At 43.7% G+C, this 19,077-nt stretch overlaps 1 protein-coding gene across 1 annotated transcript in view; it reads right to left on the bottom strand.

The window, feature by feature from the left end:
* Positions 1–19,077, bottom strand: part of MYO15A (myosin XVA) — a 1,126,038-nt gene that overhangs the window by 186,510 nt on the left and 920,451 nt on the right. The window contains exons 58-59 of the mRNA XM_085631315.1: positions 7,618–7,700; positions 2,750–2,880 (exon numbers count right to left, since the gene is read on the bottom strand). Coding sequence (XP_085487441.1) covers positions 2,750–2,880; positions 7,618–7,700 — 214 coding nt within the window. The remainder of the gene's footprint in view (positions 1–2,749; positions 2,881–7,617; positions 7,701–19,077) is intronic.

Here is a 19,077-nt window from a genome sequence, read left to right as displayed (position 1 = left end):
TCATTGGGGATTATGTGCTAATATTTAAAATGAGTACGGAGATTCAGAATGGACAACACCACCTCCTCTGGTGAACAGTTGTTAGACATTAAGTTCTGAAAACAGACTGTACTATTGTACTTTGACTCCCAGCATATTGTGGTATGAGAATATCGAGTACAAAATATCAAAGGACAACATTTTGAAAGGTAAGGGCATCTAGGGAAGTATATATTTACTATTCCTAACTCTACGTCTACTTACCTTGAAGATATAAGTGCCATGTAGGTACACATATGTGGAGTTGTGTACACAAAATCTAGACTTGCGCACCTATTGACATTTTTGTTTTCGATAGTTTGTCCTTGATATGCGTCCCATACATATTCTGGGGTCGATAATCAGAATGCACACTCCAAAACAGAAACAACAAAGCAGAGTAGGGACCTTACACAGCAGTCTTCCGTCTTTTAATCCCTTGTGCCTTTAGTGGGCATACTGCCAGCAGGCCTCAGATGACCTGTGTCCCACCCTAGGGTTTAATTTCCTTCAGGAGATGAATGCCATCCACACCTTCCTCAACATGTCCACATATGGCTCAAAGACCATGCAATGCCACCAGGCCTCGGACAAGTTTTCTGATCACAAATCTAATCCCTCTACCAAAATTTACAGATTAGCTCTACAAAACACTGCTGGCTGGAGGTTTGATCGCAGGGTTAGTAACTCTTTAACAGGTGAGCTTATACTGTCTCTAGGGAGATATTCATCTACAGGCTTCTCAGCAAAATCAGCAAAACGGGCAGAAACGGAAGCACCCAAACTAGTTATTGATTAGACAAAAAGAGATTAGACAAATCCTTGATTCAAAGAAATACTTTGAAAAAGCAATAAGGTATTCACAAAACATTCAGTGCACCATTGTCTTTGTGACGTCAATTACAGCTAATGCATAGCTCCACTATACTTTTTAGTCATAACTTCACTAGCACATCAACACACACTTCTAAATTGTTAAAGGGGGTGGCTGTATAGCACAAGTAAAACTACATTCTGTCTACCAGTATGTCACCCATTTGTAGATCGTATGCACCCCTGATCAAGAGAGCTACAGGTCCTTCCCTTAATGGGTTTCACATCAAGTTTTTTGTCAGTCCTCGAGGAAAAAGGAATCTTCTGCCCTTGCCCTTTAACACTCAATGTCTAATTCAAATAGACTTCCTTTTGACATGACACCTGCTTTTCAATGTTAGCAATTTCTTCCAATGGTTACAGGCAGTACTGTAGTCAGTGAGACCCCTCCCTAGCAGGTAGCCTGAGTAAACAAAGCTAAAAAAGCTTACAGGAAAAAAACAACCCTGAACAAAGTGGTGTCGCTATGTCTCATTCTCAGGTTGATCAAAAGTTTGTTGGTGTCCTGACATGGTGTGGTGGCTCAGAGTCTGAGTAGAAACAAATTTTTGTCCCTATCAGCACATAATTATCAGACCAAATTTAATTCTACTCCACCTTTAGTGTTTACTTTGCCCTGTCATCCCATTAAACTTCTCCTGTATTATGGCTGTCTAAAGAAACCTTTCTGGCACTCTGAAAACGAATGAATTGTTCCATAGCTATATTTAATTTTCAGATACATTAATAAAAGGTATCAAAAACGAAACTGGTTAGATTCTTAGGTTGAACTAACACAAGTTTTACTCTTAGTTTGCTCCATATTGAATAAGGAAATTGGCTGTGTTCAAATGGTAGTTGTGAAAGATAGATTCAAGTGATGACACAGTGGTGAGCAACCCACTCTATCACAACAAAGCATGTCTACCTACAAACATCTGGTCCCCAACAAATATATTTTGTGCAGTGTGTCTGTATTTGCTATCACAACAAAGACTGTTTCTTCAATATATACACAACATCACATGTAGACATTTGACTCTGAAGGTAGATAATCTTCAGGGCCGTGGTTCTTAACCTGTGGTCCAGGGACCCTGGGGGTCCGCAAAGCCTAATCAGGGAGTCCACGACTGTTTAGAGAGTGAAATATTATTAACAGATTAATAAAGTGTATATAAATGAAGAAGTAAAATGTAAAATGTAAAGTTTTAAAGTTCTCTGTAAATTTGAACTAATTTGAAATTGGAGGCTAATAAAGTTTGTATCCTCAAATTGATTTTTTGGAGCAGTGTTAGTGCATCAAACAGAATATAGTATTTACAATGAGTGGCTTCAACTGAATTCAGAAAAGCTCCAATCTTCCCATGAAAAGTTTGATTTTTTAAATAATTTTTTGTGGATTATATAAAATGTTTCATCATTTGTATATTTGTTTGATGAATGCATGTTTCTGTATTTTTTTGTACTGATTTGCAGTTTAAATCTTTGAAAATGCTTACAGAGGTGTCCCCGACTTCCAGTAGTACTTCAGTGGGGGTCCGGGTTTTCCAACAGTGATTCAGTGGGGGTCACAAGGTTTCAGTAATGATTAAGGGGGGGGGCTCCATAGAAGTCAAAAGGTTAGGAACCACTGTTTCAGAGTATTCAAGAAGGGACACTCAGCCTGCTGGTGCAAGATGGTCACATAACATGAACATGGTCTGCTCACCAAGGCATTGCAACCACTTACAGAGTAGGACACAAGGCAAGTGTGTCTGAAAAACAAGACCTTGAGCAAGAATCAAGATGTGCATGTCCCATTACTAGCCAAAGATGCTGAAGGGCCTGACTGAGTATTTTGAAATTTATAGAGAAGGGAAAACATGTTTATATTGCTCACCTTGAAAATGTAAGCCGGGACTCCTGCAGATGTCCTGAAAGTACCTGAAGAGATAGGGCTTGAGGACCTCAGAGCATTTGTAATAAGCGGTCAAGATGTAAAGAAGTCTCCAACCCCGCTGACTGCTATCCCTGTAAAAAACACAACCAGAATTGTATGTTTAGTCACAACATTCCAGACTGTGAATGAGTGAGCTGCAAGAAGATGTGGGGAGTGCCTAGATGAACGTGGGTGGAGGCATGAATGTGTGTCACCGAGAACTCAGTGTTGCCTGTGGATTGGTGTTTGGAGTTGTTGTGTTGGTGGCACATAGCAGAGGTAAGGTTCAGACGATGCATGGTTAATGAATGTGTGATACATGGGATAAAGGGTTGGCCTGTGATGCAGCTGCAGTTGCAGAGAAAACAATGGACATATGCAGAACACATCGGGCATGTGTATATTAAAGGTAATTAGGGAATGTGTTTTGAATCATTACATTTCTGTACTCCAGGTTACATTCATTGTTCTCTTTTTTCTTGCACTGTCTAAAACCAAATCACAAGCAAAAGTTTTCATCAGCACCAGACTTTTCAAGGTTCTTATAATGACACTGAATTTAGCTCACTGCATTTCCCACCCCTTAACTCAAAAGCTTTGATTAAGCAATTATATATATTTGTGTTCTCAATCACTCTAATTATAAATCTACAAATGATAAAGTATGAGTTGGCTCATACATAACTTTAAACGTGCACACAGAATGATGGACCATGAACATGTTAAGCACATCGTTCCTTATGTCGAGCATTCTTGGTTCCCAAGTGTATCATAACTGCAGCATCCACATTTACTTCTGTGACTTGAGGAACCGTCTCATTTTTGTTTTGCTGAGTTTGGTGGGGGCGGCAATGGACTGTATCAGTGCTGTCTGTATACAGTGGTCCAGAAGTGGTCCAGAAGTTCTCTTTATGGCAACGTGAACTAGGGTCAACTCCATTTTTTGTGGTTCTTGCATTCAATAGTTCAGATGAGAAACTAGTGTTAAGATTTCCTCAAAGTTCATGTGGGGCTCATGTAGAACCAGATATCTCAGTACTGATCTGCAGCATTTGAATATTTGCAGAATCATCTCTTGGTTTTGGTGATCATCTGTGCAAGTGATTGCAAGTTCCTTCAAGTGCTCATGGAAGTTGTGCAGAATTATTTTTTTTCCCTGTGGAGCATTGAGGAGAATGGGCCTCTCGCAGCTAGGATTTATTCGTGAGCTGGAATGGGAAAGCTACTGTTAGAAATGGGATTCCTGGTTATCTAAGGTATGCACCCAGGCCAGATAGGAACCACACTCTAGTCAGGGTAAGCTAGATACACACTAAAAGACAACCTGTGTTCACCCTCTGGTAGCTTGGCACAGAGCAGTCAGATGTATCTAAAGAGGAAATGTATAAAGTATTTGTGCAACACACACACAGTAACACAATGAATATGCCACAAAAAGAATCCACTTGGATTTAGGAAAATAATATTTATCTGAGCAAAATTAGAACAAAACAGCAAAAATCCAATCAGTAGAAGTCGAGATATGCAAAAAGTTTACTTAGAAGTCACTAGCGGTAAGAAGGTTACTTGAGGTCACAAGTGACTGACTGGTGCAAATCCAAAGTTCAGGCCGACTGAGATGGAGGGCAGGCCATCTACAGGACTCATGCAGGAGCCCCTGACAAAGTTCCTTGGATGGAGCAAAGCGTCAACGCTGAGAGCTCGATTCGTCGATCGTTTACAAGCAGTCAGGTCGCTGTGTCGTCATTGAGCTTTGCTGAAGTGAAAGGAATGAGCCGTTGCCGAGCCGCGCAGTGCGTTGTCGTCGGGCCGATCAGGCTGTAGAACCGCTGTCACCGAACAGCCTCTGCGACGGAGCCCTGATGCATCGGTTCCAATCAGCGCAGTGGTGACGATGCATACATTTTAAAGAAACTAGATGCAGAACCCACCAATGAGGTCCAGAAAATGGATAGGGCACCTCAGGCAAGGGTAGGACTCACAGAAGGCAGAATCCAGCAGCACTAGCAGAATTGCAGGAAGTCTTTTGTATCCCTGATACTTCAGAAAACAGAAGGCAAGCCAGCAAGCCATTGCAGATCACTTGGAGGGAAGGCAGAGTCCAGCTCTCCTTCAGCAGAGTCAAGGAACCGCAGGGCAACAAACAAAAAAGCAGTCCAGTTGAGCCCTTTTAAGCTATCATGCGTGGGATAAATCAGTGCTTTGTGTGTGGACAGGTATCACGGTTTGCAGTGTCAGGGCCCATACCGCCAGGGGTGGCCATCACAGCTCGTGGGTGGGGGGCGAGCATGGGGGGGCCAGGGCTGCTTTAAAAACTTACATTGCCGCCGCTGGGTCCGGCGTCTTCTCTCCTGCTCGCCTGTGTCTGACTCCAGGTCGGAACAGGAAGCAAGCAGCCAGGCTCCCACCCCTAAGCCAATCACAACGCTGCAATGCAGCGTTGTGATTGGTCTGAGCGCCATGAGACGTCTCTCAGCCAGGGCTGGAGGGGTGGGCATGTTCTCCACGCAGGCTGTAATGCAGCCTGCATGGAGAACAAGGACTGTTTTGGGCAGAAGGAGAGGGCAGACCAAATAGTAATTGCGCACAGGAGTGTTCTACCACTCCTCCCCTGCAGCTCCGCCCCTCCCTCTCACGTACTGCTGCAGCAGGAGGAAAAAAAAAAATTATAATAACGTTTCGTTATTATCATTTTATTTGTTCCTTTCTTTGTTTCTCCTGGCAGTGGGGCGATACTCCTCTGCCTTAGCGGAGGAGCCACCACTGCATCCAGCATTCATTGATGAGGTGCCAGTGGTTCGATTATGTGGGAACAGTTACAAGGAAAAAGGAAGGCGATGGCTGAGTTGTACAACATTACACCATTCCAAGATGGCCACCAGAGTGACCAGAGCAAGGACAGTTCGAGTACAAGCAGAAGTGTGTACCAGTAGCAGTATTTAATCCCCCAGGGAATGCAGACCAGCGTCTGCTATTCAGATCACATGACTTCTGAAGTTTGGCGGCGTTCCGCCTCTGTGGATCCTGTTCGTTGTGGCAGCATTTCTTTTGAGACCTGTTACAGTGCGGTCAGGTAATTCATAGGCTGTAGCCTCGCTGTTCCAGTATAGAAAATTCTGACGACATGCGAGTATTTCTGAGCTACATCGCAGTGTATGACACTTGGGTCTCGGGTGGTGAGTAGGAGTTTTTAATTACTGTGTTTCATTTTCTACCTCCTTGGGCTGCATCACAACAGGAGTTCGGGGCTGATTCTGCAATTCCGTCAGACCTTTTAACTTCTGTTTTAATCCAGTGAATTGTGGAGGGAGAATAAATTGGGAATGCAAAATAGAGGGGCTATTGTATTTTGATCTGCTGAGATTCTTTGTCAATGTATTCTTGTTTAACTGTATAGATACAATAGAATAATGCAGAGTTGTTCTCTACATTTGTAGATACTCATCTTGAGCTTGGTGAGTGGAGTGAAAATGTTTATAAAACTGTCTTGCTGAATCTTATGGTTATAAGATTACATTACTAATTCCCTTTCTTTGCTGGATATATTTTTTTCTGTAATTATCTAAACTTGACAGTCTATGTTCTGTATAGGACAGACTAATACTGTTATCTCATTACCTCATGTTTTTTTGGTTATCCTTTGTTTCCACCAATCTCCATCCCAGGTGTATCTTCCCTATATTCCTTTCCCTCATTTGGCCTCTCTTTTGCTCTGGTAACATTAGCACACAGAGCAGGAGCTGCCGAAAGTTGGGCCTCTTGGGAGGTATGTTCCTGAGGATCTCAAATCCTGACAAAAGGACACTACCTATTGAAGTGTGTCAGCCCCTCTCATTCCTCCATGCCCAGGAAGACCCATCAAAATGATGATGAATGCAGATGAGGGCTCAGAATGCAGATAAGCCTCACCTTCCTGTGTTTGTGGCTGTCTAAAGGGAATGCACAAAGGGCAGTTGACACCCAACCCAGAAGTGTATTAGAGACAGGCTGTCATGCACAAAGAACAGTAAGTACAGAGAAATGTCCACTTTCTAACAGTGGCATTTCTAAAACAGTAATGTTAAATCTATCTTCACCAGTAAGGAGGATTTATCATTATCATTCCAATCATATGAAACATGAGACAGCTACTCCTCTCTGATTTAGAATTACAGTTTAAAAGTGTATTACAGAATTCCCAATGCTGGCCTATGTGAGGGGTAGTCCTCACAGTGGTGAAAAACAAAATAGGCTCTTTGTCACTACCAGGACATGGAAAATACAAGTATATGTCCTACTTTTTACTCCCATGGCACCCAGCTCTTAGGGTTACTTATGACCTATCTTAGGGAGATCTATGTGTAATAAAAGGGGAATTTAAGGCTTGACAAGTGGCTTTAAATGCCAAGTCGATGTGGCAGTAAACTACACACACAGGCACTGCAGTAGCAGGCCCAAGACAGGTTTGAAAGGCTACTTCTGTGGGTGGCACAATCAGTGCTGCAGCCGACTAGTAGCATTTGAAGTACAGGCCCTGGGTATATGGTATACCATTTTTCAAAAGAATTACCAGTACATCAAACATGCCAAGCAGGTATACAACAATGTCATGATGTTTAGGGGAGCAGCATGTGCACTTTAGGACTGGTTCTCAAAGTAATTGCAGTGGATTCTACCCATAAGGCACAAATTAGGAACAGACATTTTTTTCATGATGGTTTGCTTCATGGATTTGTTAACCTGGAATTTGATACTGCAGCATTTATTGTATACACATACATTTCTGCCTGTGAGTAAATAAATCACAACCTTACAGAAGGCTAACAAAAGGAAAGTCAGAAAGCACTTACGTCTTAGAGCTTGTGTTATCTGTAATCTGTTTGATGATCTGGCAGTATCCTTCATCCTTCATCACCTCATTCTCGCCACAAACCTGGAACAAATGCAAAGTACATATTCAGGAACAATTAGTGCTGGTGCATTAAAGGCTGTCAGCAGAGTGCCTAGTTCTTTATCGTGGCATTATACAGCAAAATCATTGCTGGTTTAGTCTGCCTACATGTCCTATGAGTGGGAGCAGCAATCCAATACAACCTTTTTGCAATTACATAAAGGTTGTAGATAGTTTGTCAGGGCGGGGAGTACAGGTCTCTCAGGCCCCATACCTTCCAACTGGCAGAGATATTAATTGCAGATACATACCTTATAACATTAATTTAAGGTTAAAAAATATTCAGCACATTAGCAACATCTCCTAATTGTATCCATATGTATTCAATTGCAAACAGAGCAAAAAAGTTTAAAACATAAAAAATACATAATATCAAAGTTAATAATCTTATCTGAGCATAAAACATTGCAACAGCTATCAACACAAGTAAACAAACTTGAGCACATTTTTCTAAAAAAATTTCAGAGTTGATGCTAAAGCTTCCATTCACAAACCAGTGTAAACGTAGTAGCTATCAGAATGTGCTCAAGAGCAAATGACACAGGGGACGTGGCACCTGCGACCCTCTGGGACGCAGCAACAGCAGTTTTGTGGGGCAAACTAATTTCTCACACCGCAGCCTTCGAATGGGGGCGAATAAGCTCCATCGACAAGAATTAGAGATTCAGATACAACATGGAGAGGCACGCCATAGAGTTGGGGGCTCCCACAGGACTTTGCGGGACCTGAGTTAGCTGCGGGGTGAGCTGGAACATCTCTTGATGAAATCAGCGGCTAAAAAACTGCTTCACATTAACCAAACATATTATGAAAAAGGGGACAAAGCGGACCGACTCTTGCCGCATAAATTACTCATTCATTCCACCTGTAATCACATCCGGGAGATGGTAGATGAGGAGGGTTGCCTTCACCATGAGATGGTGGAGACCCTTTAGTAACTACTACCATGCTCTTTACCAAGTCCAACAGTTTGATGCTCAGCGACAAGATGATTATCTCATCACCTATTCCCCTCCAGATTGCACCTTCTGGAGGATGATATCACCCCGGATGAGGTTCGGGTGGCAAATAGCAACATCCCTTCCCATAAGGCACCTGGCCCCGATGGCTACACTGCCACTTTTTATAAAGCCTATGCATATCTTTTGATTGAGCCTCTCGTGCTCGTTTTTAATTCGTTTTTACCATCGGGGTGACTACCGACACCATGTTGGAATCGCATATAACTCTTGTTGAAACCCGGTAAGCCTGTCACGCAATGCCATTCCTATCGGCCTATCACCCTCGTCAACTGCAATTTGGGCTTCATTTGCAACATACAAGCAAACAATAATATCTGGCTTGTGGTGGTCTTTATGGAATTGGCGGAGTGACTACACCACCCTACGGTCCTGCGCTCACTTGACGCAGAGAAGAAGTTTGATAGGGTGGGTTAGAGCTATCTCACTAAAGTTCTGGATAAAGTCCAGGTGGGCCCTAAAATAAAAAAGTATATTTTGGCTAATTTTCAGGCACCTACTGCCAAACTCAAGGTCAAGCGTTCCTTCTCTCAACCCATTCGGCTCACACCAGGCACCCGTCAAGGATGCCCGCTCTAATCTTCCATATTTGCTCTTATGATAGAACCCTTAGTGGCAAAGATACAAGCCAACCCCTAGATTTCGGGTTTTACGGTTGATGACATCCTCTGCTATATCACAAACCCCAGTACCATGGTCCACGCCCTAGTGGAGGAGTTGGGATTCAAAGTTAACTTCACCAAGTCACAGAGTATGGGAGTTGCTGATCCTCACCATAGCTTTGAGGTCGCCATTAGGCAGGCAGGCTTTCAGTGAGAGGCTTCCGCCATCCCCTATTTAGGGATCTATTTGCCACCTAAAATGAAGGACTTTTATGCCTGCAATGTGCCACCACTTCTCATAGGCCTTTTCAAGGATTTGTGTCACAGGGCGAAGCTAGAAATCTCGTGGTTCGGCAGACTTAGCCAGAAAATTAATTTCCTGCTCAGATTGTTATACGTTCTACAAACTCTCCTGCTTGTCCTCTCTATCCTTAGGTACATAAGCATATTCAGGTGAAAATGCTGGCTTTTGTATCGGGGGAGGGGTGAGTCTCCCTCTGAGGGTAGCGGGGGTGAGCTTGAGCAAGCCGGTCTCGGAGCGTGGTTTGGGGTTCCTGGACATTTCCTCTTACATTTTCGCGCCTCCTTCGACTGGAATTATAACCCTGACAAGAAACCCTGGCTCCAGGTGGAGCAGGCTTTTTACCCTTACCCTCTGGCAGGGATATTGTAGCTGCCCTTATCTTCCCCGGTCCAATTCCCCCCTTTTTTGCCTTTGACATAGTTGCTTTTGTCCTACTAGGGAGAGGTGCGTCAGGTTAGAGCATTCCCGACTTACCAGTTCTGCCTGACCACCCTGAAGCACAATGCCTATTTCACCCCATGTGTGACTCATCATAGGCCCTTTGGCTAGAACCAGGGGCGAGCCCCCCTCGTGGGTGAATTTTTTGACGATGGGGATTTGATGTCTAGGGAAGTTTTGATTGCCAGGTTTGCCCTTACCCGCCGATATGACTTCAAATTGACACAATCACTTCAATGAGTAAGCAAACCCCATGCACATCTAGCATGTCAATGTGACGCTGCACCTATAGTCTCTCTATTTGAATGCTGTGTGCTGCAAAGGCATCTCATGGCTTTATCGAAATCTGCTGCAGCTGACTCCACCTAAGAAGCATGCTTATGTGTTACAGTGGGAGAGAGATTTGCCCACAGAGTTATCTGATGACATTTGGGGTGTCGATCTGTATTCATCATAAAGAGAATGCCTATAGGATTCTGACTCATCAGTACCTAGCACCCGTTCGTTTGGCCAAGATGTTCAGGGGTTCTGCTCTATGTTGGAAGGGCTCTAGTGAGAGGGGAATCTTTTTACATACTTGGTGGGCATGCTCTGTGATTCAGTTTTCTGGGTAGAGATATAGAGTATAATGTGGGCCATCATCAATGTCCACCTCCCACTTGAACCCCAGATGTATTTATTGGGCAATCCAGTGGCCGATCAAATTTTTCCCCCAACGACCCCTCAGGGCCGCCTTATATCTCAACTACTCCTTGCAGCACAGCTCTGTGCGGCACAACTGTTGGGGCTGACACTTTCTCCTTTTGTAACTATGTGGTGTGGAAAGATTTGGGCTCTCTGTGCTATGGAGAAGTTGAATGCTCTTATTCGGGATTGGGTAGCCAAATTTGATGCAATCTGGGACCCCTTCACCATAAACGTTAAGCAATTAACATGAACAGGAGGTCTCCACATGTCGATGCCAAGAACATTGCACGCATCTGACATTCCTATTATGTCTTCTTCCGACTCAGGCAATGAATGGCCCTGTTGAACTGTGAACATTGCGTGGGGGGGTTGAGGTGGTACTTGCTTTAGCTAATGCTTCCCTTTGTATACAGATGTATGTGATTCGCTCTTTCCATTAGGTGTGAGTCTGATTTATTATCTCTGGTGACTGTGCGATGTGTCTTGTTTATTTATTTTCATTTGAAAATAGAAAATAAAATTGTTTATTAAAAGAATGTGCTAAAGAACAAATCAGTGTTATTGATCAACCATCAGTTTCAAAGTTTGCATACGTTTATGATTAACTGCCTTTTAAAAAGGTTTTCCAAATATAAGGATGTCACATTTCTGGTTGCATGCACCCCTCAAGCCTTAAAACATCTAATTGATGTTTATTTCTACATTATCATAAAGTAGAAACCATAAATGAATAGAGGAAATTACCTTTAATTGTGACCCAAAGATCTTCCCAGGTTGTTTGTGGACAGCAACTCCTTCCTTGGGCACACTTTTGTGACCACAGTGGTATAAGCTTTGCAGATTCTCTAACTTGGAGCTATCAATTATTTTGCATTTGTCAGAGGAGGAAAGATGATCAATCTTTATAGGCCCTTCCCTTTGGGGATATAGTGTAAACAGCTTGACTGACAAGTGGAGACGAAATTTCCAAAGCATGGTCTTAGGTTTCTACTTTCAAAAGGAACTGAATTATTTATCAAATGGTGGGTGTCTCTAGGATCCAAGGCAGTGGATAGCCCACTAAAGTTTTGATTTTCATTTCTGTCCAATTCTAAGGTCACCCTCAGTTGTCAAATATTAGTTGATATAATGGAGCACTCCTCCGCTACACAAATTCTCTGGCAGTGCTCTGTAAAATTGCAATTGTACAAGTTAGGTATGGGTTCCAGTCTTCCAGAAAGGCCAGAAGAAATTGATCAAGGAAAGCTTTTACACTGTTATCCAGAATATCCAAGTATTTAATAAATGTGATTTGGTTGGATCCAAAGTTATTTTCCATTTATCACTCAAGATGTTCTGGAATGGTACAAATTGAAAATAAGGAGTGAGCGGACCAAACAGCCTTATTATGAGCATGCACGTTTTAAAGCTCCCTTTAGAAACCATAACTTGCAAATGGGAGAAAGAAGAAAACAATGTTTTTCACATTTCATTCAACAACTATTTCTTTACTTTGCTCTTGCTGCTTAGCTGAACCAATATTTGCTCAAGGGATTTCATGTGCTATTACATGTCAATTGTTTTATTGACAGGTGCAAATCACGTCTTATCTTTTTCAAAATGCCTTAACTATTCATTATGATTTTTATATTTAGTGAGAGGCTGAGATCTTCAATGTTTCAGAGTTGTAGTACTGGTATGTAATGTGAATGTATTTTCTTGGTTTGCTTTTTATTTTATTTGTGTATTGTGGTTTTAGGGATTCCTTGTGAAATAAAAAAAAACGTGAGCTTGAAAATGAACCTAATAAAATAAAGAAAAGAAATTAGGCTAGGAAGAACCATGACAACACTAGTGCACAAGGTTGGTGAATCATATTTTGCTGACCACTCTGTTAAAGTAGTAACACGTTAGAGATGGTTGTTCTAAAGGGAGCATGCTATACAAATGCTGTTGGCAACATGCCACCTGCTTAGTATTAACCTAATGTAGACTCCCTGGTTCAATGTAAGCAATGAGTATATGACAATGGGATGCAGAAAAAGAGATCTATTTCTACATACTGCAGAATAGCCTGTAGACTGCATTATGCTCTGTTGGCATGGGAAGAATTTGGTGCACAAGAAATCAATGATACAAGATCTACAATTTGCCATTGATATGTACATGCTCTCACTAACCAAAGTAATGGGAAACTACAGAGCACCTTTTCAAATGCATGAAGGTGACACCCTTATTCATTTCTGCGAGGAGAATGAAGTGGGCAATCAATAACATATTTCTATGTGCTTTCATCTTGTCTACCTTTGGATCAAAGAATAAAGCATTTTCTTAAATGTACTAAAAATTTCCATCTTAGCATTCGGTAAGACTCTACAGAAATCAAGGCGACAAGACAGAAATCACTCTGGATCACATACCAGAAAGTTAAAATTTAGATCTCATCTTAGCTCAACAGTTCAATGCATTGATATTGGTATCAATTTTCAGATTTGTACACTTCAGAAAAATCCTCATACTGGTTCACACAAAACACAGCGGACATAATCAGAGCCTCAATAATGCTTGATTACTGCAACCTCATCTACACCAGACAATCAAAAAAGCCTATTGGCAAATTGCAAAGAAAGAAAGCAGAGTTGGGTAGATACGCTATATCATATGCTCCGAAAACCAGACCATTTGAAGCATGAATTTGAAGCATGCATAGAAACCAAACCATTTGAAGCATGCCTAGAAGCCACTCAACTGGCACCCAGTAGAATCAAGAAATAAGTTACAACACACATAAGCCAGGTCTAGGCTGTCTCCTAAAACTGGCACTCCACTACAGGCCAGACAGAGTACTTCTAGCTAAGAAACAAACTAAAGTGGCTATTCCATTCTTCTTCTCGGAATAGAAGCCATATGAACACAGGAACAGGCACTTTAGTGTGGTTCGCTAGTCTTGTGTTGCAGGGTGTATGACAAATATATGTCTGTCTCTCTATTTGTGTGAGATATAGAGTTCCTCAATCTGCCTCTTCAAATCTACTTAAATATCCAGTGTTGAAACTAAAGTTTGGTGGAAGGTCCATAGTAGTACAAAGACCAAGACCTGGGAACAATTTGAGCCCCAATTTGAAGATATACCCCCAGCCATCTCTGCCTCAGGAAACATTCAAAATCTGAGCTCTTCAGACTGACCTTTATTACAAACCTGCTACAAGGAGGGGAAGTTACTGAAGAGCAACAGTGGAAGCTGATCCATCCTAGTATCTGGTTAGACTCTTAACTATTCCTACTTTCTACTCTGCTCTCCAAAGTGAGCTCAAGGAGACACTATCCTGCTTAAGATTCTTATATATAGCCTGCATAATTAAGTGGATACAATTAAAAACTTAAAGGAACCTCCTGCCATACTCTCTCATTAGATGCAGAAAAGGCATTTGATTCCATACACTGGTCATATCTTTTTTAGGTAGTGGGGCGATTTGGGTTCAGCCCGAGCTTCTGTTGATGAAGCACGCTGCTATATCAGGATCCAACAGTGACGGTTATGGTAAATGGAGCAGTGTCCTCCTCATTCCTGCTAGAAAGGTGGATAAGACAGGGATGCCAGCGCTCCCCATTACTTTTTGCCTTGTGCATTGAGCCCCTAGCATGTTGGGTTAGGTTGTGTGAAAACACTGAACAATTTGCCACAGGAGCAGATGTGTCAGGAGAGAAAATGTCACAGTATGAAGAGTGCATCCTCTTGTATGCAGTGAACCATCCCAGAACAATGACATTAATACTCTAGGTATTTGAAGATTATACTGAGGACAGCGCTGAAAATACTGTGCCGAACCACATAGATTAGTGGATTGGCTCTTCTAAACCTTAGAGCTTACTACTAGGCATCTCTACTGCAACCAGTGTATGACTACATGTATGCCCCTTACAATGACGCTGCAGTAAAATTAGAGAGGTTCTCTATGACAGAGCCAAACTAAACACACTATATTTATGGAGGGCAGGGGAAAAGGAAACTTCCAATCCACACAAATGGCCTTGATGGCCTGGGACAAAGTGACAGCTTATCTAGGATGGAAAGGCAAAGTCACAATGGAAACATCACTATGGGAAAGGAACATGCTAAAAGAAGTGAGTAAGATAAGGGGATCTGCACAGTGATTGGAATCACCATGGCCAAGGACATGGCGAAGGAGGGCAATATTAAAAAACTATGGAAGGAGTATGGCATATCACACAAGCAGGTTTATGAGTACATGTAGTTCAGACACCCCCTGCGAGCTGAGGTATGTGTTTGGTCTGAGTTCCCTAACTACACCCCGCTAGAAAACCAGATTTGGCTGGGGGAAGTTGGAAAGAGGACAGTATCATCCATGTATAAAACCCTAATCAACAACATTCCAGACAGTTTGACAGCTCTCTGACAAAAATGGGACATAGATCACAATGCAATGGAAGATCCTGACTGGAAAGCTGCCTTGATGCAGCTTAGAAAGGTAAGTATCAAGGCGAGGTTGCGTTCAATCGGGTTCAAGATAATGCATTGAGCTAACTATGATAGAAGTTGATTCTGCATGATGGGGCGGGCCCAGATGCCTAACTGCGAGAAGTGTGGTAGGGATGAAAGAACTTGCCGGTATACAATCTGGGTATGAAGCATCTCCAAGAATAATGGAACAATATATTGGGAGAAGTGGGAGCCATATGGGAATTCAAAAACCCTTTCACTCCTCAATTCATAGTTCTGGGGAGCCCAGTGGTGTAATTTTTTAAATGAAAAAACACTGCATTTTGGGATCAATAGTTGCAAAAAGGGACATTACAAGACAATCGAGTTTCCCACAAATGCTGACCAAAAGAGCAGAGCTGCCAGAAATCAAGTGGTGCATGGGAGCCGAAAAAGTGTATATGACAGCATAGGCCATCTAAATGCAATTAAAGACAGGAACGTGTAGGGGCGCATACATGACTGTAAAGAATGGATGAGCGTGATCGATGATCCTTGCCTACGTAATAAAAAGTATGAAATGTATATACGAGATGTACCCCAAGGGTGGTGACCAGGTGTCCACTGAGATGTATGTCTGCTCAATGTTTAATAAAAGGGGGTTTCTTTGATTGCATCCTGCTCTTGTTGCCGTACCTGCTGTACCTCTGCCTGCGTTGGTCTCCTTCTGGTGTCGCTGACCAGCTCTGGTGGGACGTGGTCCCAGGGCCCATGAGGACGCTGCTTCATCTCCTGCCATAGACGCTCACACCCTGGGAGAGGACTCAATGTCCCAGAGTGCTCCTTGACAGGCCCAGCTGCCGTGAGTGAGGGGGAGGCGTGGCCACCGCGCTTAAAGCACTGCCTCTCCCCCCGCGGCGCGAGTTTCTTTGATTGCACCCTGCCCTTGTTGCTGTACCTGCCGTACCTCTGCCTGCGTTGGTCTCCTTCTGGTGTCGCTGACCAGCTCTGGTGGGACGCGGTCCCAGGGCCCACGAGGACGCTGCTTCATCTCCTGCCATAGACGCTCACACCCTGGGAGAGGACTCAATGTCACAGAGTGCTCCTTGACAGGCCCAGCTGCCGCGAGTGAGGGGGAGGCGTGGCGACCGCGCTTAAAGCGCTGCCTCTCCACCCGGGGCGCGGGACGCAGCCCGGACGAAGCCCGGCCCAAGGGCAGGCCCGTCTGAGCCCGTCCGAGTCCAGAGGAGGCTGGGCTGGGTCACCCTTCCTACTTCCGGTTTATCAATAGGGGGGCCAGTTCAGCTATAATATTGTTTTACCATGCCACCTGTTGGGGTTAGTCTTTTGGGTAAACACAAATCTGGAGTAGGGGACGGAGTAGTGGGAACCCTTGATGCGATTTTAACTAGGGGTGAATCTGCGCTCATTCATGAGATACAACTAACGGAGCTCAGGCTATTGTTAGAACCCCTAACATCAATAGGATCAGGTAACCCAGTTCCCTCTACCATATCATCGCAATCAAACGCCCCTGTAGATGCTCCAGGGTCACCAAGGCAGGTTACATCCGTTTTATCTGCCCTTCCAGACTACACCCCAGTAAGCTCAGGAAGTCCCCACAGAGCTGCCCCGGTTACTACTAGGGACAAGAAAGCCAAGCAGACCAAGCAGGGCGCTGGGGGGGGCGGAGGGGGAACCACCAACAAAGAAAAGGAAAGCCCGCGCTTTAGTAAAAACACATCCACATCCAACGGGGGTATAAGTCGGAAGGCCCCTGCAAAGGGGGTTGGGGGGCGTCTGCAATCCCCTTGCAATTGTTCTTTTGTCAATACTACTCCTGATCCAGCAAACTGCAGCAAGGATGATTACAATACTCAGTTATTGCAGAAAATCTCCTCTTTAATTGATCCCTTGATGCAGAAACTTGCCATAATTGAAGCCAGGCTGACTAAAATAGAGCAGGGCCTCCCTAGGATACTATCGACTGACCATAATGTACAATTGGGTGGTGGGGGGATGCATTCAAACCGGCTGGGGGCGGGTCAGCAAAGTAAGGGGTCTGCAAATATTACACCTAATCCTTCCAGCGTAGTTGCGGGTAATAGTCAGTCAAAGCCCCCAATGGGCGGTGGGCCTGGCCCATGCGGTGCCCCCCCGGCCCCGAGAGTTGGTAGATCACAACTATTTCAACAACCCTTAGCGAAGAAACTGCACCCCCCAACATCCCTCCATTTACCGTCAGAAGCCACCCCTTCCACCGTTGACCTGGGGAATGTGCCCAAGCTTGAAACACAGGCACGATAACACTGGTCCACCCTGCGCAATAAGGCCTTACACCTGCTAAGTTCCAGAACAGGGCTAACAACAGAACTGTTTACAGAATTCAAAATGGTGCGAAGGGTACCGTGGGTGGGTAAGTCTCAGAAAACTCTAAGGGGGGACTTATGGTTTTGAGCTTTAGGTCACCCAGTATGGTTCAGTACATTCTGTTGAGGGCAGGGAATCGCGATGCGAGGGACACTATCTCTGTATTACCCTTGGGATTTTTTTATCGACCCAAAACAGATCTTAGCGGTGCCAATTTGAGAGGGTCATTTCAATCATTATGGAATGTTGTTCATTGTGTCCCCGTGAGTAATCGATTTGATGCCCTTTCCACTTTGGAAAAGTAATGATTGACTCGGCTATGATGGCGGGCCTGTAATAACCACAATAAGCCCATTTAAGGGGTAAGGGGGATTAGATCATGGTTCCCTTATTAGAGATTTTCCTGATAGGACCAAATCTAGGAATATACCATTAGCGGGGGCAGCCAGTATTACAGTGGGTTCTTGGAACATTGCAGGGCTTTTATCCAAAACTGAATCCAGTGACTGGTCTACCTTTGTCGAACAGCATGACATTTGGGTATTTCAAGAGACATGGTCTATGGAACAAGTCCACCACCCCGGGTTTCTTAATTTTTCTAAGCCAGCGCAAGGGGGACGGAAGGGTAGACCATCGGGTGGGCTAACATGCTGGGTAAGACAGCAATCGAGTTACACCGTTAAGGAAGTTCTAATCAACAGCCCGGAAATCATGGCACTTTGTCTACGTATGGGCCAAGAATGGGATATCTTGCTAATTAACATCTACGCAAGAGGACAGCTGGGTGGGAGGCGTTCTGAGACAGTTGCCATTCTTGATGGTTTTCTGGATAGCTGGAGAGAAGGGCACAATTTGATTATAGCGGGCGATTTTAACTGTTCTTTCAAACCCCTTGGTTTTGAGGATGGTAATTTAACCTCCGGTCAAGACCTCCAATGGAACATCCTCCCTTGACCTCAGCCCAATTGACAGATGGACGGAAGCAGTTTTGCAGCTTAAGGGGCTGTGTCTGGAGAAGGGCATTAGGGCAGCAAATGGGAGGACTCAGTTGGATCGGAAGGGTGTGTATACCTTTAATAACGGTTTAAGATCAAGCCGGATAGATTATATCCTTCTTAACGTGGAATTCTGGGCTCATTTATATGACATGTCGGTTGTTGAGCGGACCGAAAGTGATCATGAACCACTGGTATTATCACTTACGGCATTGAGCACACTAGCCAATGCCAAAAAGGATGAAGTACATACCCTAGTGGAAGCAGCTGTTTCAAATGACGATAGAAGAGTCAGATGGATCAGGCTTGTCGAAAGAGAGGGGGTCCTTGAGCAGATGAAGTCTGGGGTTGCCCATTCGGTTGCTAGTCTCAATAATTGCCACTCTCAGGAGGATATTAATCGCACCGTTCCTAGTGTACGTAGTGAGTTATTCTCTAGTCTAAAATCTTTTTTTATTAAGCGTAAATCCAGGAAGAACACTTCAGGTGTAAAAATGGCTGCCTGGTATAATAAGCTATGTAGT

The sequence above is a fragment of the Triturus cristatus genome, chromosome 10, assembly GCF_964204655.1.
Source record: "Triturus cristatus chromosome 10, aTriCri1.1, whole genome shotgun sequence".
NCBI classification, from domain to species: domain Eukaryota; kingdom Metazoa; phylum Chordata; class Amphibia; order Caudata; family Salamandridae; genus Triturus; species Triturus cristatus.
Note: the sequence above shows the minus strand (reverse complement) of the source record. Positions and strands in the feature narration are given on the sequence as shown.